The 25965-nt window shown below is 49.3% G+C and overlaps 1 protein-coding gene across 6 annotated transcripts in view; it reads left to right on the top strand.

Moving 5' to 3' along the window:
- NRP2 (neuropilin 2) overlaps window positions 1-25965 on the top strand; it is an 88108-nt gene that overhangs the window by 56299 nt on the left and 5844 nt on the right. For 2 of the 6 annotated variants that reach the window (XM_061455346.1, XM_061455363.1), the window contains exons 13-15: window positions 7053-7315; window positions 9113-9209; window positions 11619-11660. In XM_061455346.1, the coding sequence (XP_061311330.1) occupies window positions 7053-7315; window positions 9113-9209; window positions 11619-11660 (402 nt within the window). Of the gene's footprint in view, window positions 1-7052; window positions 7316-9112; window positions 9210-11618; window positions 11661-17351; window positions 20266-25965 lie in introns of those variants that run through there. The other 4 variants (XM_061455355.1, XM_061455372.1, XM_061455380.1 and 1 more) reach the window with 3 other exon arrangements.

Below are 25965 nucleotides of genomic sequence, written 5' to 3' on the forward strand. Positions count from 1 at the left end.
CAAGGAAGTATGCTGTGCCTTTAAGAGCCATGCGGGAGGTGTTTCTATTTCTTCTGAAAATGGCAAAAACAAAAATTAAAATGAAAAGGGGAACAAAATAATAATAATGAGAGGAGGAACCTGGCTCAGTCTGCATGAGAGAAAGGGGGAGGAAATGACCATGGTGAAATATCCTCTGTGAGGCACTTGATTAGAAAAGTCTGCTGAGAGACAGGCCTGAATTCCTCAGATATCTCCCAATTTCATGTTATGCGCTGGATGCAATTCCTCCTCATCTTTGGCATGGAGAACTTCTCGAGACTGACAAGACACCCACTGCTCTCATCCCACTATTTTTATTTCCAAGATACTCTTTCAGGCAGCTCTGCGTTTCTTTTTTTAGCCCTGTGTTCCTTGGGCTCTTCACACCATGGATTAGTTCCACGTCCTCTCCTGCAGGCTCCCATTACGTGTCTGGGGACCCCGTTGGTGGAAGTGGACCAAAAGTGCTCAACTCAGCAGAAACCCAGCATGGTTCCAGCTGTTACCCTGCCCTTTGCAAGTCTAGAAAATACTGTTGCTCCCTTTTCCATGCCCTCCACAAGGGATTGCTAGGATTTTTCCCTCTGTGTATTTTCAGATGTTTCCCGTCTGTAGAAAGATTCCCCTTAGCTGCACCTAGCACGGTTCAAGGAGCAACAAGTTCAGGTTTCAATGAGGCTTCATCCCCCCGTCCTGCTGCACGCAATGGCAATGTGCCATTGGTGTCAAGATAGAGGTCTTAAGACCTGAAAATAAACCTGGGTTGGCAAGTTGAGCACAACTCTTCACTGTGGTCTTGATCCTGAAGGGTATAAAAATCCTGGCTCATATCCTAAGCTGTTAGGTGCGTCTGCATTGCTTCTGAGTGATGCTATGCTAAGAGGCCAGCACTGCAAAGCTGGAATTGCTGTGTTTTGCCCATTTTTTTTCCCCTCCCCTTTTCTTGCAGTCAGTAAGTAAATACCCTGTGGTCCTAGAAGAGCGCTGTGAGGTTGCACCTCTACCACACACTGCTTCTCCACCGGGTGAACGCGGTGTCAGCGTTCAGGGCCCTGGCAGCATTGTGAACCCGGTGTTGTTTGGGTGTTGGCAGCTGTACATGCACACAGAAAAGGAAGCAGTTTTAACCTTGCAGCTCTCCTGACCACATAGCTCTTGGGCTGGGCTTCAAAGCCCACCGAGAGCTTCTGCTGCGGGCCATGGCCTTGCTGGCTTTGAGGGTCAGGAATGCTGCTCATTTGGGTTGCAGGCGCTGCAGGGAAAGGTTTATTTGTTTCAAAGCGTTTCCAGCAGAAGAATGTTTGTAGTGCTCTGAAGTTTCGTAAGACCTTATTTTTTAAGGAAAAGAAATGTTGAGCTGTTTTTATGCTGATGGTGACCCTTTACCATTCTGATGTTTTTCCCATGGGATCTTTAAAAGGGAAAGTTTCATGTTTTTCCTGCAGTTCCATGAAAACTGCTGCCTAAAGCCCTTGATCCTACTCTGTCCAAACCAGCAGAAAGGTTTTCATGGTGTTAATGGAGCAGGGGTGGGCTCAAGTGGGTGTGCACTTACTCTCATGAGACTTACTCTTAGGGTTTATGCCTTGAGGACACATTCTGACCTCTGGGGTCAAACCTGCCTCTTTTGAAGTAGGAGGCAGCTTTGCATGCAAAGCGGTGTAAAAGTCAAGCACTTCTGTGCAATGAGCGAGCAGCTGCATGCTGTGGGAAGGAGACCACATACCCAGCAGTCTGCACCACACATGCAGTGTATGCACCACACATTCAGTGTATGCATCACACATGCAGTGTATGCACCACAGACTGCCTCTCAGCAAAGCTGTACATGCTCTCCTGACCATGATTTGCACAGTGGAGGAACAACAAACCTGAACCATTCATGCCTTGGCTGCCTGCAGCATGGTGGAGCTGAGATCCCCCAGTACCCAGATCAGGGGAAGTTTGCTAGGGCCAGGACGTGGTCGGGCTGTGGCCATCCTCATGCCCATACTCTCTGTTATGAGCAAAGGTGCATGGCCACAGTCTATCCCTTCATTGCCAGCAAAACTCCCACTCACTTGGACTGGGCTGTAGAGAGAGTCACTCTTTGGTCCCAAACACAAGTGACACACACTGCCTATAAAACCTGGCTGGAATGCTCTCTGCAAAGCAAGACGCTGTCTCACAGATCTTAGCATGTGCATCACTCCATCACTTCACAGCAGTGACTTAGCAGCCTGTGAGTCACAGAGCCCGGCTCAGGAAAGCATGTGTGCACATGAGCAAGCTGCAGTGTGCGCTGGAAGCACTGACGTGGTTAATGCTGTTAATTGTGCATGCAAGATGCTGGGTGTGGGTGGGTCTGTGGGCACCCTTTCATGTAGGGGTATGCAGGGTGCCGGCTGGGCTGGTGGTGGACGCGGCGCAGTGGCAAGAAGCTCACTTAGCATAAATCTCAGGCTCTAATTGGCATTTGGTTTGTCAGGGACACTGTGCCCTCCATGCACTCCGGGGGGAGGCAGTAGGACTCACAACTGTGCCATGCTGTTGAGGACGTGAAGCTTAATTAAGAGAGAGGATGTAATGGCTCGTCCATTAGAAAGGCTCCGGAGAGCAGGCAGAGGGCTTGGTTCTGGGCAGGTGTGGGGTTTTATGCCTTTTCACGGACTGATGTAGAGAGTGAAATGGCAAGGACTTGGCAGGCTAATTAACACATAATCAAAATTGAGGGGATTTTCCAGCAGATGCAGTGATCTAGTTAATATAAATATTAGTTCTACGGGGGATTGATTTCCCTTCATAAATGAAAGTCTGTCATTGAGGACAAGCCTGTCACTGAAATTATTGTGGCAGCCTTTTGAGGTGAATTTGCATGACTTGCCAAAAAATTAAGAATATAATAACTATCCAGTTTCAATCTGCATATTCATGCAGCTGCATCCCCCTGCTCCCAGAGCATCCTGCAGCCATGAGGGGATCTGAGCTGATCCGCACCCAGCAAAAGGGAAGGGCTTTCATGCACTAGAAGAATGGCGGGATCAGGCCCTGCTTGGTCCTGCCACAGCATGGTCAGGGTGGTATTTTGGAGTGTGCAAGCAGCAGAGAGGGCCCAGGGCAGAGGTGTCACCTATGGGATTTGGTAGACAAGAGGTGGCTGCCGTTGGGATGTGGTGCTGCTACTAAAACACACCATGAAACAAACTTTGCAATGAAGAAGAGTGTAGTGACCTTTGGAGGGACGTAAGTGAAGACAACTCAGCGTGGGTTCTCCATAGGAGCGGCAGCAGCTGTAACTCAATGATACCCAGTGAGGTGGAGATGCAGGGGGAATCTCAGTAATTGCTTGTGTACATCCTGCCCAACATGTTTTGCTGGAAGACCTCCAGATGTGCTGCTGAGATCGATGAGGAAAGGTGTTTTTCTTGGGAGAGGGGGTGAGACATGCAGGACCCAAGCACAAGCAGGCTGACCTTGCAGAGGGGGCAGCTGCCATAGCTTGTACTTGCAGCCTGACCCAGACCACAAGGCTTCATCCCCCCACTGCCCCTAATGTCCTCTCAGATGGCTTGCTAGCAGGAGGGTATGGGTATGCCAAGAGGAAACCACATTGGCCAGATGGTTTGTTTGCAGGGCCCGGCTGATGATTTATCTAGGACTCGCTGCCATTCACATACAAGTGACTCTGCCATCATCTGGCTGGGGTGGTTGCGTGTTCACACTCCTTTGGCTCTCCTATACCCAGATGATCCCATAAATCTTCCATGAGATTTATGCTGTAGCGTCAGTTGCAAAAGCAGTGGTAGGTTAAAATGCCTGAGGCAGGTTTGTCTTGCCTTTTTTGAGCCAGCACGTTGAACTGCCAGTGCCAGTTTGGTGGGGGATGTAGCTGCAGTGTTATCTGGAATAGAGGCTGCAAAGCAAAGTTCTGGGAAAGAGATTAAAATTTATTTCTAATCCTGGAAGAATTGATCAGCTCATCATTGCAAAGCTCCCTTCAAGTGTTTTAGCAGTCGAAATCAGCCTTTCAGGTTCCTTCTGTGCCAAACACTTCCATTGACTGTATCAAACAGAGCAGCTACTGGAACCACCGGGCTCCCACATGCTGTTCCAACAATTAGCTCCACAGTGCCCTTGTTCAGTCAATCTCAGCAAATTTGCAGGGCTTTTCAGAAGGTCCAGCTAGCCATCAGAGTGATCCAGCCATTTCATCTTCAAATGATGCAGAAAGACATGTCTGCTTGCACTCAAGTTCTCCACTCCAGAAACTGGTACCAGGAGGGGAGCACATGGTGCCCAAACCTTCACTGCTACCTGCAGGGGAGCATCTGGGTTCATCACCTGAAGACTGATCTTCCCCACGGCCCTAGGGACTGCCAGTAGGTCCTGGAGAGCAATATGGGCCCCGGCAAGCACTGGGCAGGGAGAACAGGAGAAGCAGGATGTGGGAGGCCTCCTGTGGCTCTGAAGGAGCCTGTGCGATTGAGGGGGCCATTGGTTTTGGCTGCAGTTTAGGAGTATCTTTGATACCACAGCCTGATAGGAATGGGAACAAACAGGAGGTCATTGTCATCCCTGGCGGGAGGGATGTGACTCAGAGGCACAAAAAATCTTTTCCTGAAGTGATGGAGGCAATGGCACTGGGTACCAGCTGCTCCCAGTGAGGGGTGTGGATTGTGGGGGGTTTCCAGCTGCACAGTAAACACAGTCCCATGTGGGCTTTGGGTGGATGAAAGGATGGCTCGCATCCATGCACTCAGACAGGCTGCCTAAATACTGGCACCAAAGGTTGGTCCTGAACTTTGAGGATCTGGATTTGATCATTCTTGAGCCTGGGTGGTGCTTTTATTAAAGATTTCCCTGTGAGACCATTTCAGCTGTGAGATAATTGTGCGATCGCAGTCTGATTTGCTCTTCCACCTTGTTTGTTGTTGCTGCTTTTCTCTTTGAAGAGGCTTGTAGTGAATTACAAAAAGAGGATTTTAATTCAGGAGACCTTGATGACTTATTATACCTTATCACTCCTTAAGCATGGAGTACAGCTTGTTCTTTTTTTTTTTTGCCTTCCTCCACTTGTTTATCTGCCGCATCTCCACCACTACCACTCTGAGGTAAATCACAAGAACACTCTTCCATTAGAGAACGGCATGGTACTTTTTCAAGTGATTCACTCAAGCAGGAGTGGGCAAACATACTTTCATCTCTTTCTCTGCTATTGTTTGTTGGCATAAAGTGCCAAGTGGCCCAGGTACATTTCATAGGTGCTGGAAAATATTGCTGGAAAACAGTGCTCTTTCTTTATGTGGCCGGTCAGCGACAGATTTGTCCTTCACGCAGCACAGTCACTGGAAGATCATATGGAGCGGCTACGCTTTTGAAATGTCTTGACCATACATCCCAGGAGCAGAGTGATGGCAGATCTTTCTGCTGTCCTGTCCTAAATTTATCTTAGAAAGCTGTGTAGCTCACGGTGGTTGGTTTCAGCCCAGCTCCCTGGCAGTGACAAACTTGCGGCAGGGCCAGTGGCAGTGCAACCACCGACCCATTTCCCCTGAGCTGGGGATCAGGATCGCTGAGCAGCAGCGAGGTCAGCTGCTGTTTTCTGGGTGGAACTTGTCTTTCCACGCCTGGGGTCTAAGTTCAGGTCTCTCTGGTTTTGGAGGTGTTTTGGGTGCACTTTGTGAGATTCTCAGTTCAGACGCTACTCTTCTGCCATTGCTGTGGGCACTGAAGCCACAGAGGGAGCAGGGCAAGCAGGAGCCAAGCTGCTACTTAGTGCTTTGTCCATCAAGCTCAGCAGGCTAAGATGTGAGGAAAGGAAGTGACAGACCCTTAGGTGTGGCCCTGGGGCAGACATAACCCCCATGGGCTACAGGAGAGCTGGCATGAAACACCAGTGACATTTGCCCACTGTGTAGCAAGAGAAGTACATTCGTCCTTCTGTTGAGTGAAATGCAAAATACAGCAATATCCTGTTGGCCTGTCCGTGTTGCCTGGTGCTGCAGGCACTGCAGCTGGAGCAACCCCAGGGACTCCAGCTGGCCATTGGGCATGATGTGGGGGACAGCTAAGGATCACATCAGCTACACGCTTGGCTTTCAGTCTGTGCTAAGGGACTTCAGGCATTCAAGCTGCAAATGGGAAACTCCTTTGAGGAGGCTTCTCATTGGAGAGGGCTGGAAACCACTGATTCCTGCCCAGGGATTTGTATCCATGGGCTTTTGCTGCTATCGGTATTCATATCAAGTATCTCCAATTCCAGTCTCAGCCTTGAACTTCTCCTGAGATATCAAATGTACTGAATCTCCTCCCTGAGGACTGACAAAAAGCATGGCACGATTCAATGTAATATTAAAGCAAGTGAATCCCTGCTGTATGTATTTCAGCTGCCTTCAAGTTTGCAGTTACCCAGTTGTTACCTGTGCATACTTCGCTCACTGGGACCACGTCCTTCCTCTGTTCTATGCTTTAGGGGCTGTTTTGCTGCACTACAGAAAAACTGAGAGGCAAAGCTTTCCTGTTGTCGTGCATATCCTCAAAATTGTCAGCTAGATCCTGATTGTGGAGTATTTACAGCTGGGGATGAAAAGAGGCAGGATGAACACAGCTTGAGATCCCCATCCCGAGATGAATTTTCAGTGCTGGCAGTTAGAAAAACCCACCTCAGGCTTGTTCACTGAGCGAGCTCCCAGCAGAATAAATACACCCCCCTGCCAATGTCATTACCATGGCATTGCTTCTTCTGACAATAACTGCTCTTTAATTTCCCCTAATTATGTCGCTCTTTGGCTTACCGCTTTCTGGTGTTGCTGCTGGTCTCCTGCTGGGACAGACAGACTGGTGAGGAAAGTGTGCTCCTCGATGCCCTGCCCAGGGCGCAGCAGTGGCATGGCTTGCTGTGCACACAAGTAGATGCCAGCGTGAGACCCCGTTCCTGCAGGCACGGGTGTGAGAGCACTGCCAAAGCTACCTGGCAGGAGGTGAGACACTTGTTGCAAGGGCCCACAGAATATAATATAATATAATATAATGTTGTTTTCCTCTTCGTACAGGTGGCAAGAATTACCTGCAGCTGCAGAGCAGTGGAAGGAGGGAAAGCCTGAGAGCCAGGATCATCAGCCCCGCCATCTACCTGCCCCGGAGTGCTGTCTGCATGGTCTTCCAGTACCAGGCATGGGGCAGCAACGGAGTGATGCTACGGGTCTGGCGGGAAGCCAGCCAGGAGCACAAGGCACTGTGGGTCATCATGGAGGACCAAGGGGAGGAGTGGAGGGAAGGCCGCATCATCTTGCCGAGCTACGACATGGAGTACCGGGTAAGATGCTCAGGGAAGGTGTCTTGGACTGGGCAGGCATCTCAGCATCTTTATTTCAGTGTTTCAGATCCAGGGCCCATTCATCATTAGGGAATGTGGCTGTTTTCATTGTTTCTCAAGTTACCATAGTAACTAAACGACACTGTTTGTTATTCAGAGAGTGCCTGTCTTCTGCACAGACTTGGGCCTTTGTTCAGACTGTTGCCTTTTATATTCCTCAAGTCTCCCACTTTCCAAATATTTCCCTTCTTTTTTTGTTTCGATTTGTTCTGTGCTTTTCCCATCCCCCCCAGCTGATGGTCATCAGGTAGTCTGACAAGAGGCACAGCTCCAGAGAGCAAACCCAAACCCTGCAGCCAGGAGAAGTGGGAAGCTGGGAGGGAGCATGGCCAGCTCTTAAGGGTAGGCAGCAAACAGCCCTTCCCCAGTCTCCATGAATACATTTCTCAGACGCCTCATTAGACCAGATCAGAGGGCTAGGTGAAGCACTGTCAGGAGATCGGTGGAAGGGAAGGGATGATCTGGAGGGAGCTGTACTGCTTGCTGCAGCTGCCCGAGTCCCTCTGGCATGGCTTTGCCAGCACCCCACGGAGAGACTGCAGCTTCCAGGAGTGCCTTTGGCATGATTAGCCCTTCCGGGCAGTGTGCCGTTTGCTGGGGAGCCAGGGCTACTGTTGTCACTTGCTAATGAGCATCAGCACGGCATCCAGCACCCTCCAAAGCAGAAGGGAGCACACTTGCAGTCTTGAGGTAGCACTTAGTGACCACCCCTGCAGGGAGCCTTGCTCCATCCAGCTTCCAGCCCTGACCCTGATCCTGGGAGCTGCTACCTCCCGTGTGGAATGATGGCCCGAGCTTGGTACCAACAGCTCTGACACTCTGTGTCCTGCACAGTCAGATGCTGAGCCCTTTAGGGAGGTGGCCTGGGCATCCTAGATGGAAGGGGTCACCTAATTTGGGGAGAGGAGGTTTGTGAAATACATAGCCCTAGGAAATTATTTGGACCCTCAAGAGCAGGCAGGGAGATATACAGGAAAAGCTTTGCACTGGAGCTGCATGACTAGTTTGCATGTGTGTGTTTGGCTTTTTAATAAAATACCAGTAAACACAATATGCCTACAGATAAGAATGATGGGCACTGGCTGACTAGTTTGTGCGTTAAATGTGAATATGCCGGCATTAGCTAAATAACAGCATCATTATGTAAATATGCAAGTCTCTCCACTCAGCAGTTCTTAGAGCTAACGACTCTATTTATTTTTGTTAATATATTTTGCCTGTGATTAAGTAGGAATAAATTGACCCTTCTCCGCTAACATTTCAATACTTCTTATGTAATATTAATGGGAACAACACTTTACTGTTAATGTAGCCGTGCATTTTGTGTCCTTCCCTTCCTTTTTCTGATCATAGTCCAGTTAATACCACAGGCCAGATCTGCTGCTGCTGTCAGTCAGTGTTACGCGCCACTTGCATCGTTGTGCAAGTGCCGGGGGGGTGGCCTGCAATACAGAACATTGATTCACTGAGTCTCTGTTCCATAAGAGAGGCATTTAACTGAACAAATTGTAAGCCACGTGCTGCCAGGCCAGGTAACAATCTCTCTGCAGAACTTATCCCTGCAGGGCAGCTTTCCCTGGGGAAGGGGTGGCAGAGTCAAGGCAAGAAGTAAGACTAGTCTCAGGTCATCCGCAGGTGTGCAGGGAAAGCCAGGAGCATGTTTGCTGCCCTTTACCTCAGGAGTAGCAGCCGCTCTGTGCCTCCCAGCACTGACATTTCTGTCCCGGTTTCTCGCAGATCGTGTTTGAGGGATTTATACGCAACGGCTACTTGGGAGAGCTCGCCCTCGATGACATCCGGCTAGGCACCGACATCCCGCTGGAGAACTGCATGGGTACGTTCCACATCCAGCCGTGGGGGCCAGGGGTGGCTGGTGGGGCTGGAGAACCTTTCCGTTCAGGCTCCATCGGCCACTTCTCCCCTGCTTGTGGTACTGGGAATTCTGGATCTCAGCTGGGACTTTGCTTGCTCATGAAGGGAATGAGGGGGACTCAGTCTCTGCGGGATGGGGGCTGTTGGTGCGAGAGGCAGGAAGCACATGTCTGTGCCACGCAAAGCTGGAAGAGCAGCTGAGGGTTACGAAGGACTATTCTGCGTGATAAGGACATACACTAAATTTAAAAGGAAAGTGCTAGACAAAGGAAACCAGCTGTCAGTCAGTATTACACGCTTAGAGGGGGCAATGAGTTCAAAAGGAGTCTTCTCTAATAAGAAAGAAAATAGCAGAGGGGTTTTACAGCAGTGTTAACAGCATAACAAAGGAAATTTTTGTCCTAGAATTCACCATTCCCGAACCAGGCCAAAAGCCAGGTGGATTCATTCAATGTGAAAGGCAGAGAGGACTTTAAAATGTCAAAAAAAAAAAAAAAGGCAAAAAAAGTGTGTTTTAGCAGTTTGCTGGTGGAGCTGTTGACCTACACTGTTCCCCTAACCGGCATATCCATGCGTGCACTCTGATGGCTCTCGTGACCCTATAGGTTGGATGTGGATTTAGAGCCATCCCAGTTGAGCTTGGGACCAGCAGTATCCCCTTAGGGGGCTCTGTGCTGAGAGCTGCCCACAGTGGCTGCAATTCTGCGTGACCCGGGTGAGGCAAATTTCACTGTTAAACACCCACAAAGCGTCTGACCCCTCCTGAAGTCAGTGCAAAGTAGGTAGAGCAGAGTCTCTCTCCCCACTGGACTTTGAAAGGCCCCATTCAGTGAAGCTCCTCTCCCCCACCAAGGGAGGAGAGGATCCCAATGCCTCTTAACCCAAGAGGGACTGATGCTCTCTTCCAAGGGTTGTATCTCAGGCAAGGAGATGCAAGACAAATTGTGCCTGGCAAGGGCTGGTCGCATCTCTTGCCACCCTGTGCAGGCAGGTGATGGTGAAGATGGTGCAGGAACCAGCATTAATAATAGAACAGAGGACCAGGACTGCCCCAGAGATGCTCTTGTGCACTGTCAGTCTCAGATTCTTTGATGCTTTGAACTCTGTTGGTCTCCCATCTGCCAAAGGAGCTAATACTCCATATGTCAAATTCCCTGTATTTAAGATTTGACAGTGGTGTTTTAATCCCTTGCCTTCTATGGCATTAAAGAGAAGCAAGACTGGTGATTAACACTAATAACATTTCCTATCTAACTTCTTTTGAGCTCAGCAGTTCACCTAGCTCCAGTGTTTCTGTATCTTGGGCCTCATGAACCGAAAGCTTAACATTTCAAAACAAAAGCATTAGTAAATTATAAAGTTTAAAGCATCGACAGCCCTAAAAATCACACCAAACTGCTGTGCAAAATTCTTTGTCCCATTCCAGAAAGTTGAATGGGAATCTTAAAACCCATAAGGGTAGTTTGTTTCACATCATTTCTAACAAAGGGCTCTCACTGCAAACTTTAATATAACTCATGGGTCATTTCCAATGTAACCAAAATAATAATGAAATGGCAGAGATACAGTGCTACTCCTTCTCTCTCAGAGCCATGAGAATATCTGACTCCAGCACAGGCTACTCCTGTTTTTTCAGATCTAATCCTGGGAAGTAATCTGATTCCTTTTTAGCATGAAAGAACGCTAATAAGTCACAATAGTTTTTTCCTTTGACAAATGTGTCATTCACATTCTGAACTTGAGTGATGATTTCATAGCACTCAGTAGAGCCAGAGTCTCCTTCTGTGACTCACAGGCATAATGCAGAAGTAATCTAAAAATAATCAGAAATCTATTACTTCTGCAAAAAAGTAATCAGTAATAAGTGCCAATTATTGCTTTTCAGATCCAGTAATTTATAATAGATTACTTCTTCAAAGAAAGAAGAAAAAAATTGCTTGCCTTTGTTTCTTGTCACTGTGAGATAGTGAGGAGCATGGCATCGATGCCCAGAAGTAACACAGTTCCCATGTGAATAACGAGGCCAGAGTTGAGCCAGAAACAAAACTGCTCTTGGAAATTTAGGGGGTTTCATCACTGGGCTGGTGAGGCTTTGCCTTTGGATGACTCAAGCCAGCCAGCTGAATCCAAATTACCCTCAACCTCAGACATGTTTTCCTCTGAAGTCTGAGTCGAAGATTATTACATGTCTGAGAGCGGGTTTCTCCCTGTCCTGGTAAGGCTGGCTAGCACACGCTCTGTTCCCAGCAAGTGGCTTCTGTGGGGCACAGCCACATGCCTGCTCCACTTGGCCACTGCAAATCAAGAGACATGAACTGTGTCCTTGTAATATCCCCCACTCTGATACTAGGTTATGTTTTTTCCTTTGCAGAACCCATCACAGCTTTCCCAGGTGAGAACTTCTACTTTCCAGGTAAAACTGCACTTCTCTTGGTGGTTTCTTTCTGCTGGCATGGGCTTTTACATCGAAGAAAAGCAATGTGTGTGCTTATACAAACAGCAAATGTTCTGAGCATTGAAATGGCAGCTCTATGCTAAACCTCCTCTGTCACAGCAGCAGGAGGTGGCACCCTCTGACTCCTGCTAGGTAACAGGGAGCAGGCAAACACAAGTTACACTGTCTTGGGGCTCAATAGCATTAGGAAACCCACCATCATGAGGTACCCAGCCTCCTGAAGAGCAGCAGAGCTCATAATGGGAAGGCTGTGGAGTAAAGGGTAGTTATCAACTGACTTAAACAAGTAAACCAGTAACCAATTAAAAGTGAAATGAGGTGGTGGTGACTTACATTCATTTGGGGAAAGTTGTTTTCTAGTTTATAGGTGTGCTGGCAGCGGTGGTGTTTGAGCTGCTGGTGGAGCGGGGTGGGGATGGTGTGCTTGGGAGGGGAAGGGAGTTGGGAGGTAGAAGTGGGAGAGCAAACTGCCAAGAGGAGCTCTGAAGGTGACAGTCAATAAAAGGGAAACAAGGTGAAATGGTGCATTTAATAGCTTAATACTAGCCTGGAGAATAGAAACCGGCATTTGTCTGATCAAACCTACAAAGTAAGAGAAAAGGTGAGGAACTCAGAAAACCAGCCTCTCTCTGTGAGCAGTCAGCAGGGATGCTGTTTGTCTTGCTGTGGGGTGGGAAAAGCTGTCTGCTTTTGCAGGGAAGATCAGTTCAGTCTGTTTGAGGTTTTTTTCCCTGTGTTTTAATTTTGGATTTTCTTTTCCTGCCCTCCTTTTCAGGAATGTGTCTGGGGGGGTGTTGTGATGAAGAGCAAACTTAGGGCTCCCCTTCATACTCACTTGAACTCTTCCCATCCCCTACTCTGCTGTAAGATATGGCTGAGCTCTTCCCTAGAAACAGCTGCATTTCTGTGTGGGGTAAAACTGTCTCTGGTGGGTATGTGTGTTGAGAGCTGTGCTACTAAAAGAAAAGTAGACACTGAGACTGAAGTCAAGTGCACGACTCTGTCCCTGGCGTGTGAGGCAGGCTGTGGAGCATTACCAACGGGAGGGATATCCACAGGGTGTAACACTATATTTTACAGTCATACCCATACTGTAACAACTAGGAATTTGGGTTTGTAGGCTGCTTATTTATCTGCAACTCAGACTTGTGGTGTTACTGAAAAGCTGCTGCAATATTCTCAGCTGACAAAGACATTACTTACACCATCACTCTGTGTTCTCCTGGGTCTGGTCTGGTGCCTATTTTGCAAACATCATCCTTGTCTTTTGGGGCTTGTAATGTATGCTGTCTTCAGTTTGAACCCTCCTCTGGGTCTGTCCCAAAGTCCTGCTAACTCATGTCATTTCTTTTTCTCTTCACCCCATGCCCTGCTGCCTGTATGCCTCCCATTTCTATGTCCTATTCAGCGTGCCTCAGGGCACACTGGCTTGGTAGGGACAGTGTTTCCTGTGCCTAGCACAGCAAGGCCCCTGAGTACCACAGCCAGATGCTGTTGCCTTCCCTTCACTTAGGAGCTCACCAGCTTGTGCCAGTGGGGTCCCACCCATTGCTAACGACATCCTAGCACTGGGTGAGCTGGAAAGACTGCAGGAAGTATGGAGATGTTCTGTGGCTCCCACTCCTGCACTTACATGATAAGCTGAGAAAGTAAGATGCCATTAAAAATAATAGCAAATCCTTCCTCCCCTGGCTTGGGAGCAAAGCTGAAAATACACACCTTCCAGGCTCCAGGATCACAAGGCAAATAAGAAGAGAATTGTGTGGGTGGAATATCTTTCAGCCTAGTGGGTTGGGATCTTACGAGACCAGTCAAGTGTGCTTAAACTGTGCTGCATTTGAGAGTTGATGCATCTCACCCTTAAAGAGAAGGTGTAACAAGTGGCTGGAAGCAAGAAGTTAGCTGAATACCTGGTTAAAAATCAGAGATGTATTCCAAAAAGCACGGAGACAAACTGGGGAGAATTTGCCTTTGGGATGGTCCCACACTGAGTATCCCAAAATCAGGACAGGGATATCTTCCTGGAGAAATGACAGGCAGCAACTAAGGGGTTGAGATTGACACTGGTTTTGTGGCATTCAGATTAGAAGAGTGTAATACTTGCTTTCATCTGTGCCATCTATGAAAATTCCAGCTGTGTTGCTTGTCCACAGCAGTTATTGTCAGTGATTTCAGAGAGGAATATGAGCAATGGCAGAGCAAGGCAGGCAGCTCTCTAGGAGGCTCTCTGGAAAGGATTTTCTCCTTTTTTGGTCCCTAGAGGATTTTTGCTCTTTCTTCTTATGGGTTTTTATTTCTGCTGCTGCACTGCTCTAAAACAGGCTCCTGTGGAGTCTCCCCTGTTAGGAAGAAGAGGGGACTGTACCTGGCCAGGTTGGAGGCATAAGTGCAGCAGCACACCCAGATGAAATTGCTCACCGTTTAGGGATTAAATAAGAGTTTCCAGTGAGCAGTCTCCCAAGCCATGCATAAACAAAGCACCCACAAACTCAACAAGAACAGCAGGAGGCATTTCTTTATTAAGGCAAGAGTTCTAGTGAGTAAGTGAGGAAGGGCAAGTGTGTGTGTGTGTGTGTGTGTGGCGGAAGGCAAAGGGGAGTGGAAAAATTATTAAGTTACGAAGATGGATTTTTTCTCCATCTCCCCGAGCAGGGAACTTTTCCACTGATACAAGAGAAAACTTCCAGAGAGCAGCAGAGCCAGTAAAAACAGAGCAGATAACATCAGCGCTGTGTGCTGAGTAGATGGGCAGCTATATTTAGTGGCTGACAGTGTAAGGAAGAACGATCATTAGTGTTGGGAATTGGCTTCGTTAGGGCTCAGAGACAACTGAGTGTGATTCCTTAATGACTTCAGTTGCTAAATGAACTCTCCAGACTTCTGCTATCTCCTCAGCAGGGCCGTGAAGTGCGGAAACAGGGGCCAAGGAGAGGCTCTGCACTACCCCTCATGCTTGCAGCCCCAGCTGCTGCACAGGGACATCTGGAGTAGGTCAGAGCCAAGCAGAGGTTGTCCTGAATCTGAAACTGCCTCGAGATCCCCCAGGGGTTCTTCCCATGAGCGGGATCATCTGGGGCACATCGTGCTGCCTCCCTTCATCCCCAGGCAGTCAGAGGTGTGTGGGGAAGGGGGCAAGGAGCGCAGGCTCACCACTGTGGTGTGTGTTCCTCTATTGACAGATCCACCCTTTTTACCCTGCACTGGGTAATGTACAGACATTAGAAAGCCACGGAAACCTTCCTCCCCTCTATTCTTCGGATGGGAGTGCTGTTCTCCTACAGGCTCCAGAGCTGTCTGCATCCCTGACACCTGCCCCCCCTCTCCCCACCCCAGTTTCCACCAGCAAGGCCAGTGCATATCAGTGGTGTGAGCCGCTGTTTGCCTGTAAATCTCTCAATGGACTGAGGTGCTATGTAAGCAGCGACTGTCAGTAAGTGTAAACATGAGTGGCCTCTGCACAGTGAGCAGCCCCGTGCTCTTCCTGGGGGTCAACCCCCTGCCCCAGCACTGTCAGGCACAGGCGAGGCGTTGCTGATCCATCGGGGATGGTGGTGGGCTGTGTATGGGTGTGGGGTGGCTTGGCCAGTGGGATCTGTGCTGGAGACAGCAGCTCTCACCCCGGTGGGGGCTGATGGCAGCCCCCAAGGGATGTCCCACACTGACACCCCCTGTGTAGGAATGTGCTGCTTCTGTTCCCTCTCACCAGGGTGGTTGGTAGAGATAGAGGAGGAAGACATAGAACTGCCTGCTCCCTGCTTTCCCCACCCCCCACATACAGCCCACCCTGTATCCCCTCTCTTAGGCGCCGGGGGGGGGGCAGAAACAACAGGGCCACCCCCATTCCTGGTGGTGAGGGGTAGCTGGGGTGAAACGGGGTGAGGGTGGTGTATCTGGCAGGTAGGCTTTTCCTGAGACATCCGAATTCCTTGCGTACAATGACAAATATGTGGGTGGTTCCCAGCCTGCTGCTCTGTAAAAGCAGGATTTGGCTTGGCTGTGTGGGTTTTTTTTCTTGGTTTTGAGGTTTTTTTCTGTTGTAGCTATGTATCTGGGTGCAGTATTCATTCTTGGTTTTACTCCCTGTGCTCAGGTTTTGAGGGATGGGGAGAGGAGGAAAGCCTTGTGATTGCATTTTCCCTCATCCTCTGTGCCACCAGCAGCAGAAAAGCTGTCTCCATCCCACGTTTGGAAGCCAGTGGCTCTGCTGGCAGGGCAGTGTTTGTAGGGGAGGGCAGAAACTGTGCTGTGAGATGCCCTTGCTGCTAGCAAAGTGCGCACATCCTGCACTGTTCTGCTTTACTTCCTTGGCATCCTCCAAGCCTGCTGAAGAAACCAAGCTGGAGTTGGTTAGAGCAGAGCTGAACAGTATGCTGACACCAAACTGCAGGAGCCCTAAAATTCTGCTTGCCAGCACCTACAGGCTGTGCCCCCCACAGTGTGCCAGGGGCAAGAGGAGAAGACAAGCAAGAGTAGGGGATCAATCTGTCCAGCACCAGAGCAAACCCTTTGAGAGCTTCCCTGGGGACTTCGGACCCCTTGAAGTAGCCAATGAATAAATGTGGTGCAGAAGTGCATCTCTCTGGAGTTACTTACACAAACGGAGCTGGGCAGGTGGGAGCAGTGTGTGCAGGAGGAACAGCACAGAGCTGGTCTTGGGCCGTGCGGGTCAGCACAGACACCGATGCTCGATGCCAGCCAAGGCACATGTGTGCGTGCTTGTGCGGGCTGGCAGTGAGGTCCTGTGGTGGCTGATCACCAGATGTGCACACAGCTGTCCCGGGATGACCTAGGAAGGGAGAGCAGGGCCTTGCAGCCCTGCCCTGCAAAACACACTGCAGCTGTGGGAGTAGGAAGGGTTAGCCATTGCTGGGCTGAGCTTGGGCACTGCCTGCCTTTGAGTTCAAGGGAGGCAGGTACTTTTCCAGGCCTCCCTAGGGTGTGTTTGCTTTATCAGCATGAATTCATGGTCCTGGCTTGCTTAAGCTGTGGAGAGCATGAGTTTCTGAAGTGAGCGTTGGGTTGAATTTCCAGTCTGTGCCATGTAAATAATCGCAACCATTCTTTCTTGCTTTAAAAAGTAAAAAGGAAATCTCTCAGTCTGTGAATGGGCACCTAGTGAGAGCAGGTCTGTGTGCAGAGCACTTTCAGACAGAGATCTTCTTCTCTGTCTTTTCTTTTAGAACAGCAACTGTTTCTTCCTGTAATTTCTTTCCCAGTCTCCTGCTGTAACTTCCTTGCCCATCTGAGGTGATGCTCTTCCTCCAATTAGGAAAGTGATGTGTTTTGTCACTGCTTGACAACATCTGCCATGTGGAGACAAAGCCAGGCAGCCGATCTGGAGAAGGCAAAAAAATAAGGGGGGAAGAAAACATTTGTTGATGCCAGAAATAACAGTAATAATAATGTGCATATGGAATATGTATTGAAATCCAGGCGGCGTGATGAATTAAGAGGGAAGAAAACAGGCCCCTTGAATATGTGGGCTCAGTGAATGCCAGGCTGTGCTCCCCGCCAGGCGCACACCCCCTATCCGGAGGCAGCCCTGGCACCTCGTGTTACTCCGTGCTGTACTCTTGAAAGCATGTGTGTTTCTGTTTGTGCGTCTGCATGCCTCCCACCTAGCAACCCTGTTCTGTGTCTCCTCCCCAGGGGCAACCCTCCTGCCAGGGACCGAGCCCACAGTGGACACGGTGTCAGTGCAGCCCATCCCAGCCTACTGGTATTACGTTATTGCCGCCGGAGGTGCTGTTGTGGTGCTGGTCTCCGTCGCGCTGGCCCTTGTGCTCCACTACCACCGGTTCCGCTATGCGGCCAAGAAGAGCGATCACTCCATCACCTACAAAACCTCCCACTATGCCAACGGGGCCCCTGTGGCCGTGGAGCCCACCCTAACCATAAAACTAGAGCAAGACCCCAGCTCGCGCTGCTGAGAGCCGAACAGGAACGAGCGAACAAACAAAACACAAACCAGACAGACAGACAGAAACTAAGACTTCAAATACGTTGCCTCAGTTTTGCACTTTTTTCCTTACCTAGCATACGTGTGAACTCTTAGACATCTCCGTCCCTTCTCTGTCCCCCCCAGCCCTCCCTGAATCTTTTACAAACTCTAAACTAATGCTGCATCTTGGATCGCCAGAAGAGACACAACGCCCCTTCACTTCAGAAGTGAATGCTCCCTTTCAATTACTTTTTGAGGAGTCTCGGGGTGTCGGGTGGGGTTTTTTGTTTCTTTGTGTTTGTTTGTTTGGGGAGTGGTTTTTGGTCAATAGGCTTGTTTGGTTTGGGGTTTTTTCCCTCCTCCCAGTAGGCAACCTGCAAGGGAACTTGATGGAGAGCCTGGAAGCTTGTGTGTGCGGCTCATGCACGAGAGTGCTAAATCTGTGTATGCGAGTGTGCATGGGAATGTGCGTGTCTGACTGACTGAATGTATATTTAGAAACAGCCCCTTTTAATTTGCTTGTTGTCGCTTCTACTTGCACAGGGAATGTTTGTTTTGTTTTTCATTTCTCTCCCCTTCCCGCCTCCCCTCTGGAAGGTCTGGGTCATGTTTATGGTAAATACCCTGATTTGTTTACTTGGGAAAGAGAGCAATGCTTTTTTGTTGCCTTATCTAGCTTTGGCTGGGTTTCTTGTTTGATAGTGTTAATGTCTCGGGTGCAAAATGAGAAGAAGAGGCCAGGCTGGACAGTAGGAATGTCCACCTCAGATGGCTAGAAGAATCCAGAGAGATTCATAGACATCCAAAAAGTAAGATCTCTCCATCTTATTCTTTCTGCAGCCAACATGATAACACAGCCATTGTTTGGAAGTGTGTGTGTGTGGGGGGGAAATCTTCCTTCCCTCACCTGCAAGTGAATCTATTTAAAGTTGCCTTATATCAGAGAAGCTCATAATGAATGTTTTGTTTGTATCTGTTAAAGCCAGCCTTAGGGTAACACATAGACTTCAGGAGGTCTAAGGTGGATGCTGAATACTGTAGTTTCTTGAGAATTGAAGGTTTATTTATTTTATAAGTATCCTTGCTCTGGGTGCTGATGGTTTTGCTTTTACACAGGAAAAGGGGAGAGGGCTCCTCCTTGTCTTTCTGCTAGGACAAGGATAGTTCCCCTTTCTGGGTTTTAGGTATGTTTTTTTAACTCTGCCCAATTCATAGCTGCTGAATCACAAAAATTGCCAGTTGACTTTCTAGAATGTCAGTTAGTTTTGCGTTTGCTAATGTTCTGCTTCTTAAAGCATCAGTAGCATCTAGCAAGCAAAGCCTAGCAGGTGCTCCTTGAGGGGCCCAGCTATTGCTACTGCTTTAACCAGGGAGGTGAGATGGAGCCTCTAACATGCCTCCGACTGTTGAATGGCCCAGCATATTGTAGTGGAAATGCCTTATATAAATTACTGAATGATGAGATGCAAAAGTGGTTTGAATCCTTAACTCTAATCTGTTTCCAGGTGAGAAAAGTACCTCTAGTGAGCAAGGTTTGTGTTCATTTGTGCTGAGTGATCAGATTCCCTCCTCCCTCCTAAACTTGCTAGTGCTCCCCACCCATCCTTTGCCCATGAATATTGCATAGAATGAATTGAGACGAGCAGCTCTGTTAACTTTCCTGCAGTCTTGAGCTTCCTTTTGGTCTGGGGAAAAAGTGGAAACACAAACGGTGCTGTGCATGTGTGATATTGGCCCCTGTTGCAGTGGATCCCTCTGCCCAGGGGATCTCTGTTGATGGGGTGTCAGTCTCCTCTCCCTCCCTGCCTTTATTCATGCAGCCTATTTTAGCTCACATGCTGTTTACTCAACAGGGTTCAGCAGGACCCCCTCAGCTGCAGCAGCAAGTGTCTAAAGCGTGCATGGAGCGCAGAAAAGCCTGGGGTGATTTGGCATGGTGAGCACTTTAGGGGTGGTGAGTGCTCGGACAGCATCCCACCAAGGTCTGACTCCCATGAGCTTTTCAAGGGCAGCAGGGTTGTCCCTGTCCCAGCAGAGATGGAAGGGACCCGTGTGAGCTCCTGTCACCTTGCAGGTAGTGCTGCCTAGAGAGGCAGCCCCTAGAGAGGAGCTTCCAGGGCCAGAATGCTTTCTCTGGGAGCCTTCTCATTATGCAGCACTGATGTTGCAGTGCATATGGCTGGTGATGTGAAATCCCAGCCATCCACTCCTCCTCAGCCAGCTCCAGATTAAAACAGATGTGAAATAGTGGCATGTGCTTGCTGCATTTTCAGGTCAGCCCAGGCCATGTCAGCAGATGATAGCATCACGTTTCCAGTCAGTTCAATCTCCCTAGGTCAGACAATCCCCTCGCTTCAACCAGGTTCACCCCATGGACGTAGCAAGTACGCATCGGTGTGTCAGGGAGGAGAATGTGGCACCCTGTCTTTCAAACCAAAATCACCAAAGACAAAACAGAAGGTCACTTCCTGATTTTTATTCCCAGTTCTCCCCTGCTCCTCAAGCCCTGACATCCCCAGCGTTGCCCAGTTGCCTGTGTGTGAAAAATATCTTGTGGAAATTTGAAACTCTTTGAAGATGTATTGTGTGGAATGTAATAAAATGATGATATTTTTATACAAATACCTGGGGGTTTTCTTCCTTCTTCTTTCTGTGCTAACGAGAACACTGTCGGTTGAAGCAAAGCGATGCTTCAAAACTCCATGTTTTCTTTTGGAGCATCAGGGCTGTTTGCTTTAGCGAAGTGAAGTTCCTGTTCCTGCTGCAGGCAGACGCAGCTCTTGTGTGCGCACCCTGCCTTGCTGCATTCAGGATCAGGCCATTAGCAGTGGCTTTTAGATCCATTACATTTGTACTAGCCCGTAGTGGGAGTTTTGGGTGGCTGGACTGACACTGCGGTTGTCTGGGGATTTCGATAGCGTTTCTTAAGTGCTAAATGGCTCACTGTGATTATGCAGAATTTCTCCAGCCGGGCCCCTGGAGACAGGACATCCGACTTCCCAGGGCCCTGGGGGCCGGCTTGGCTGCCAGCTCAGCCAAACCACGCGCTCCGTCTGTAAGCACATTGAACACCGGGTAAGCCATTACCAAAATGAATAATGAAAATGGCAAGGCATTCCTCTCCCATGAAACCCTTGTTGGGCTTCTGCGTGTCGGGCTGCATAGGAGAGCTGTGTGTGAGCAGCCCAAGTGCGGCAGCACCAAGGGTGTGTGCCCCCTGCCTTCCCTCCATCCGAGTCCTCCCATCTTGTGAAAGGGATCTCTGCTGCAGCATCTTCCCATCTTCTCTAGGTGTGCCTTTCGCCCCTTCAGAGGAGTCAGCAGCGTTGCATTTCATGTGAAAGATATTTTCCTGCCAATTTGAGAGGTTTTCTTTCCCTTCTGCATTTATTTGCCTTCTATCATATTCTTTACTCTGGCATGCAGCTCAGCTTTGCAGTGAAACTTCCTGGCTTTACAAGGAATTCAGGCCATCAACAAAAAATAATTCAAATGTGATCCCTCACTGTGGGTGTTCAAACACAAATGGAGCTGAGGAACCATGCTATCTTTTCTTTAGCTTTTTTTTCCCCCCATCTAATTGTACAGCAAAGCCCATGCACTTGTAATTTGCATTTCGTACACTTCAGTGAATGTCCAAGCAAAACTTAAAAAAATATGCACATGCGAAAAGCAGGGGGGGGGAAGACTGGCTGATGGCTTCCCAACAAGGAGGAAAAAAATTCTGTGAAGTAAACAGACAAAAAGGGAGGAATCATTTGGGGTTTAATTATTCCTTATGTGCGCCACAGCCAGATTGACCAGGGAGTTGGGTGCTGCTCAGTCTGCTGCTCATCATAAGGAAGAAGGCAGCTAAAATGAGCACACTTTGTTTAAGAAAAATACAACTTGGTGTGATTTTGATGCAACCTCTGCTGCAGGTAGTGTCAGGCATTTAAGAGTCTATTTTAAAAGAAGAAGGGGTAAATGGGGTAGCAGCAGGGGCTCTGTATCTCAGAGTGTCATTAGGGGTGGAAGCCTGCTGTCTCCTGCATGTCACGGGAAGGGTGCAGGCATGAGTCCCCTGGCGGTATGTGGGGTGATGGTGTCTTTTTACCTCTGCAGTTGCTGCTGGGTTGTAGGGAAAGTGACTCCGTGTGGCTGTGGGTGAGGACCCAAGGGCACTCTGTAAGTGGTGGCACAAAGCCGGTGGCTAACAAGGGTGTGACAGAGGGAGCGATGACCTGGCAAAGCAAAGGGTGCCAGGGGAAGGGCTGTGCTGTGCCTTGCCTGCAATGTCAGCATGCTGGAGATGGATGATGGCTCAGGAGTGCTCATTCACCTAGCTGGGTCAGCCTCATGCCAGGACACTTGGCACAGGGAACCCTGAGCTGCTTGTCCCCATGCTGAAAGGGCAACGTTGGCTTTTCCTGGGCAGGGTTGAAATGCCCCTGCTGGTGAATGGAAGGGAATGAGGTAGAAACCAGGCTGTGCTGGGATTTTTGCCCCTCTAGAAACCCTGTGAAAACCTTTATAAGGGCTGGCCCCATCTTACCCCATGTCAGAGCAGCAGAGTGAGGCACACAGACACCAGGCGAGGGCCTCTAGGCGAGCTTGGACAGCTTGTTGGCTTTCTGCCACAGCTCCTCCATCAGTGGCTTTGGCGGCTCTTAGCAGCAATTGCAGGCGTGACTGCCAGTTTGAGGAATAGTGTCGTTAGCCATTGCTGCTGTAAAAACAAACAGCAACAACAGGGAGGGTGATAAACGTATCAGGATGCCGCAGAGCTGCCAGCTTCTCCCCCGGCTTCCAGCCCTTGTGCGGTGGTAGTGGACTGGCAGTGCTGCCCTTGCGCTGAGGAGCTGGGACTGGTGAGCTCAGCACAGAGCACCAAACCCAAATGGTGGCTCCTTACCTCGGTAGTCCAGCACTAAGACGGAAAGAGGAAAACCATGCTATATAATGCCCCTGTAATGCCCTACACACACATGCTGCCACCACTCTTTCCCTGGCCTGGTGCTGGTGCTGAGGAGAGGTGCAAAAGCAGGACATGCCAGGGAAAGGTTTGGGCTGCAACAAAGGATGTGATGCTGGAGGGAGGGTTTGGCAGGGTCCTGAGTTTGGGCAGCTGCCTTGGCCATCCTCCATGCATGCAGCGAGGGCAGGGTGCCACGCATTGGAGGGCAGTGCTGGGGCTGGTAATAGCTGCCTGCTTGCGTTTGCCTCCACACCTAGCCTGGCTTCACATCTCCAAGAGCTTTCAGTGGGGTCTTCACCTGGCAAGCGATGCTTCCCTATCTTCGCTGCACATGGGAACCCAAGGAACACAAGAGATTCCTCAATGCCCCTTGGTTTGATGATTGTTCTGCAATGTGAACCATGCACTGCTGCTGAAGCAGCCCCAAGGCAATCTGAGGATAAGGTCTGGGGGTTCCTGTGCTGCAGAGGCCAGGGAGAAGCTACTTGTTTGCTTTCTTTAATGCTCAGCTGTAGCCAAAGCACTGTTTTAATTTGAAATTTGGCAGGGATTTAGCCCTTTTGTAAACTAAAGTTGTTCTGTGTTTCTGGAGGAGTAAGTAAGGGAGAAGTGAGGCTGATTGGGGGCTGGAAATAGAGCGGTGGGGGATTCAGAGGGAGTGTTTCTGCCTGGTGCCTGTGCTGCTGCTTTGAGAAGCACTTCCCTGCTCACGGAGGGTGGGAAGTGTTGCTCCCGCAGCCCCCTGGGCTCCCAGCCGAAGGAGCAGCGCGGCGCTGCTGCCGCCAAACAGAGCGGAGTCAAGGCGAGGCCACAGCGGCTGCTCCGCTGTGTCAAAACAAAGTGATGTGAGTTGGAGTCACACTATTGCTGCCGAGAGAAAAGGGCTGGGAATGAGCAAAGGGAGAAAAGTGAGCATGAGCGCAGAGCTGGAGCTCTGGCTGCCAGCACTGGGGAGCGGTAATTTCTGACCCCCTTTTCCTGGACTTAGCTGTGTGTTTCGGCCCTTCCTGGGTGCTATTTGGCAGGGCAGCAGTTGTACACCTCCAGTGTTCCCCTTGCTGGGCAGGGTAGCACCAGCCAAGATGGATGTTGTAGCCGCAAGAGAGAGGGGTGAACACATAGGAGGACACTTGCTGCTTTCAGGGAAGCGAGCAGCATATGGTTGTTTCCCCATTGTGGAAAGCACCAGAGGGCAGCCAACTTTTGTACCGGGATGCACGGCTCAGTTGTTACTAGAGAGTGAGAGACGGTAGGTAGCAGAGACCACCAGCCGTCATCACCTGGCGCATCTCCTTTGTCCCCAGAGCCTGTGGATGCCTGCGGGAAGTGGGAGCAGGATGGCAGGAGTGCTCTCTGCTGTGTGCCAGGGAGGATGTGGGCAGGCAACAGAAAGGGCTCAAAATTACTGCAAGTTTAATGTATCATTTGGGGAAGGCACCTTCTGTTGAGAAGCTCATTTTGTTCACCTATGAAGACTGAGAGGCAATGCCTCTGTGTAGAGTGATGCATGGTAACGAACAGAGCTTTCTCCTGCAATGGAGGGACCTGGCAGGATGCAGTGCTCAGTGCCCTGATTGAAACCAGACAAAGTCAGTCCAGGAAGAAAACAGCATTTTTTTCTTGATGGTGGTCATTTGCCTTGGAGGAATGCATCTATGTTGGGACTGGATGTCCTCTCCAAGACAATAGCTCTTGTCTTGCTGCAAAGGTCTCTGCCTGAGGCAGTGTGCATTGCCAGTAAGTCCCTGCAAGCAGGCTGGCATTGAGTGTGTGTGGTGGTGGGAAGTACATGCCAGTCCATATGATGCACTGACCTCAGCTTTGCAGTTGAGGGGCCTTGGGTAGATCTGGGAGAGCTTTCCTGCAAGAGGTGCGTGTATGTCTGTGGTGGGACATCAGAGAACCTTTCTCTTGTGTACTCTTGTGCCTCCCCTGCTGCCCTGGCAAGGCATAGCAAGCTACATGTCACTCCCTTCCAGTAATCCCCTCCTTGGCCCGATCTCTCCCACCCCTGCTGCTATTTTAAACCAGACGTACACTGAAGTTCCTTAATCTCTGGAAATACTAATTTTCTCCTCTCCCTCCATGTGAGTTCATATGAACGTGGTACTTAAGTCGCTCCTTGTCTTTGATTAGAATCTTATCTTTCTTTTTTCAGGTCCCATAAATTAGCCTTTTAGCTGGCAGTGCTTTCAGATCCAACAGATAACAGCCTTTCTCAGCATCTGGCCATTTCCAAAGGCATCGCTAACATCATCTTTGGGGCATGACTGGCTAGGTGCTCACAGCTATAATTCAGCACACACGCTTTGAAAAAAGCTTTTCACTTAGTAGAAAGCATTCCTCACCTTTAAATACAGTTTCCCCTAATGTTCTTGCCTACCCTTCTCTAGTATTTTATATTTTTTTCATTTTAAAATGCAAGGAAAATTGCACCTGAAAGCTGCCCTTTAAGGAAGCGTCTCCCCACAGCACAGGGCACAGCATGTTTCTCCCATTCTGCCCAGCAGCTTGTGAGGCTTTTCTGAGGACCACTTTCCAAAGGGGCACTTTCCATGGCCTGCTCCACTTGTGACAATATTGCTGAGACTTGTCACAAAGGAGCACAACTGATGACAAATAGCAGGCTAGTCTCTGTGAGAGGAAATCATCTCCACTAGGAACTGCAATTGAGACCACCAGCTTCAGTTTCCACAGACAGCCACACAGCCAGAGCTGATTTGTTAATGAACTGAGAAACCCCAGGACGGAAAAAGAAACGTTGAGTCCTATTTTTCCAAAGCCAGAGTAGAGCCCTGTGTGACAACAGACAATCTGATAGCAGTGAAATGGCATGCAGAGAACAGAAGAATGAGGGCCTACCACAGGTCTGAGGAGGAAAGAGAATGGGTGAGGAACAAGACATATTTTGAGCAAGACTTGGAGTCATGTTAGCATGGGGAATTGAGAAAATTGTTAGAAAAGTAAATAGATTTTGGGCTTGGCTTTTTGTATAAATGTTCTCTCTTTTCAAGTTTTCCCAGTGCTCCTTCCTTTCAGGCTGGAAGAACTGGTGTTCTTTTGAAAGTGTTGATTAACCAATACTTTGTTTTTTCTGGCTTTCCCCTCAAGGCTACCCTGGGAAATAAAAGAGCACCAAATTGCTAGCTTGTTCTCACACAAAATTTAGAGGAGCTACAATATGGAAAGGCAAAAGGCTTCAACAGTCTTTTCCCACACATGGGCTCCTTGGGCAAACCATGGTCCAGTTTTGACCTTTGCTTGTGTTCGAGCAGCCTGCAGTTTCCACAGAGTTGTGTGGGTGACACGGCTGGCAAATGTCATTGCTTGTCTTCTGATGGAGGACTAGCAGAGCAGACGTCTCC

The sequence above is a fragment of the Pezoporus flaviventris genome, unplaced genomic scaffold (genome assembly GCF_033815535.1).
Source record: "Pezoporus flaviventris isolate CSIRO_AGI_PZ_B2104156 unplaced genomic scaffold, CSIRO_AGI_Pfla_v1 ptg000001l, whole genome shotgun sequence".
Lineage (NCBI taxonomy): Eukaryota > Metazoa > Chordata > Aves > Psittaciformes > Psittacidae > Pezoporus > Pezoporus flaviventris.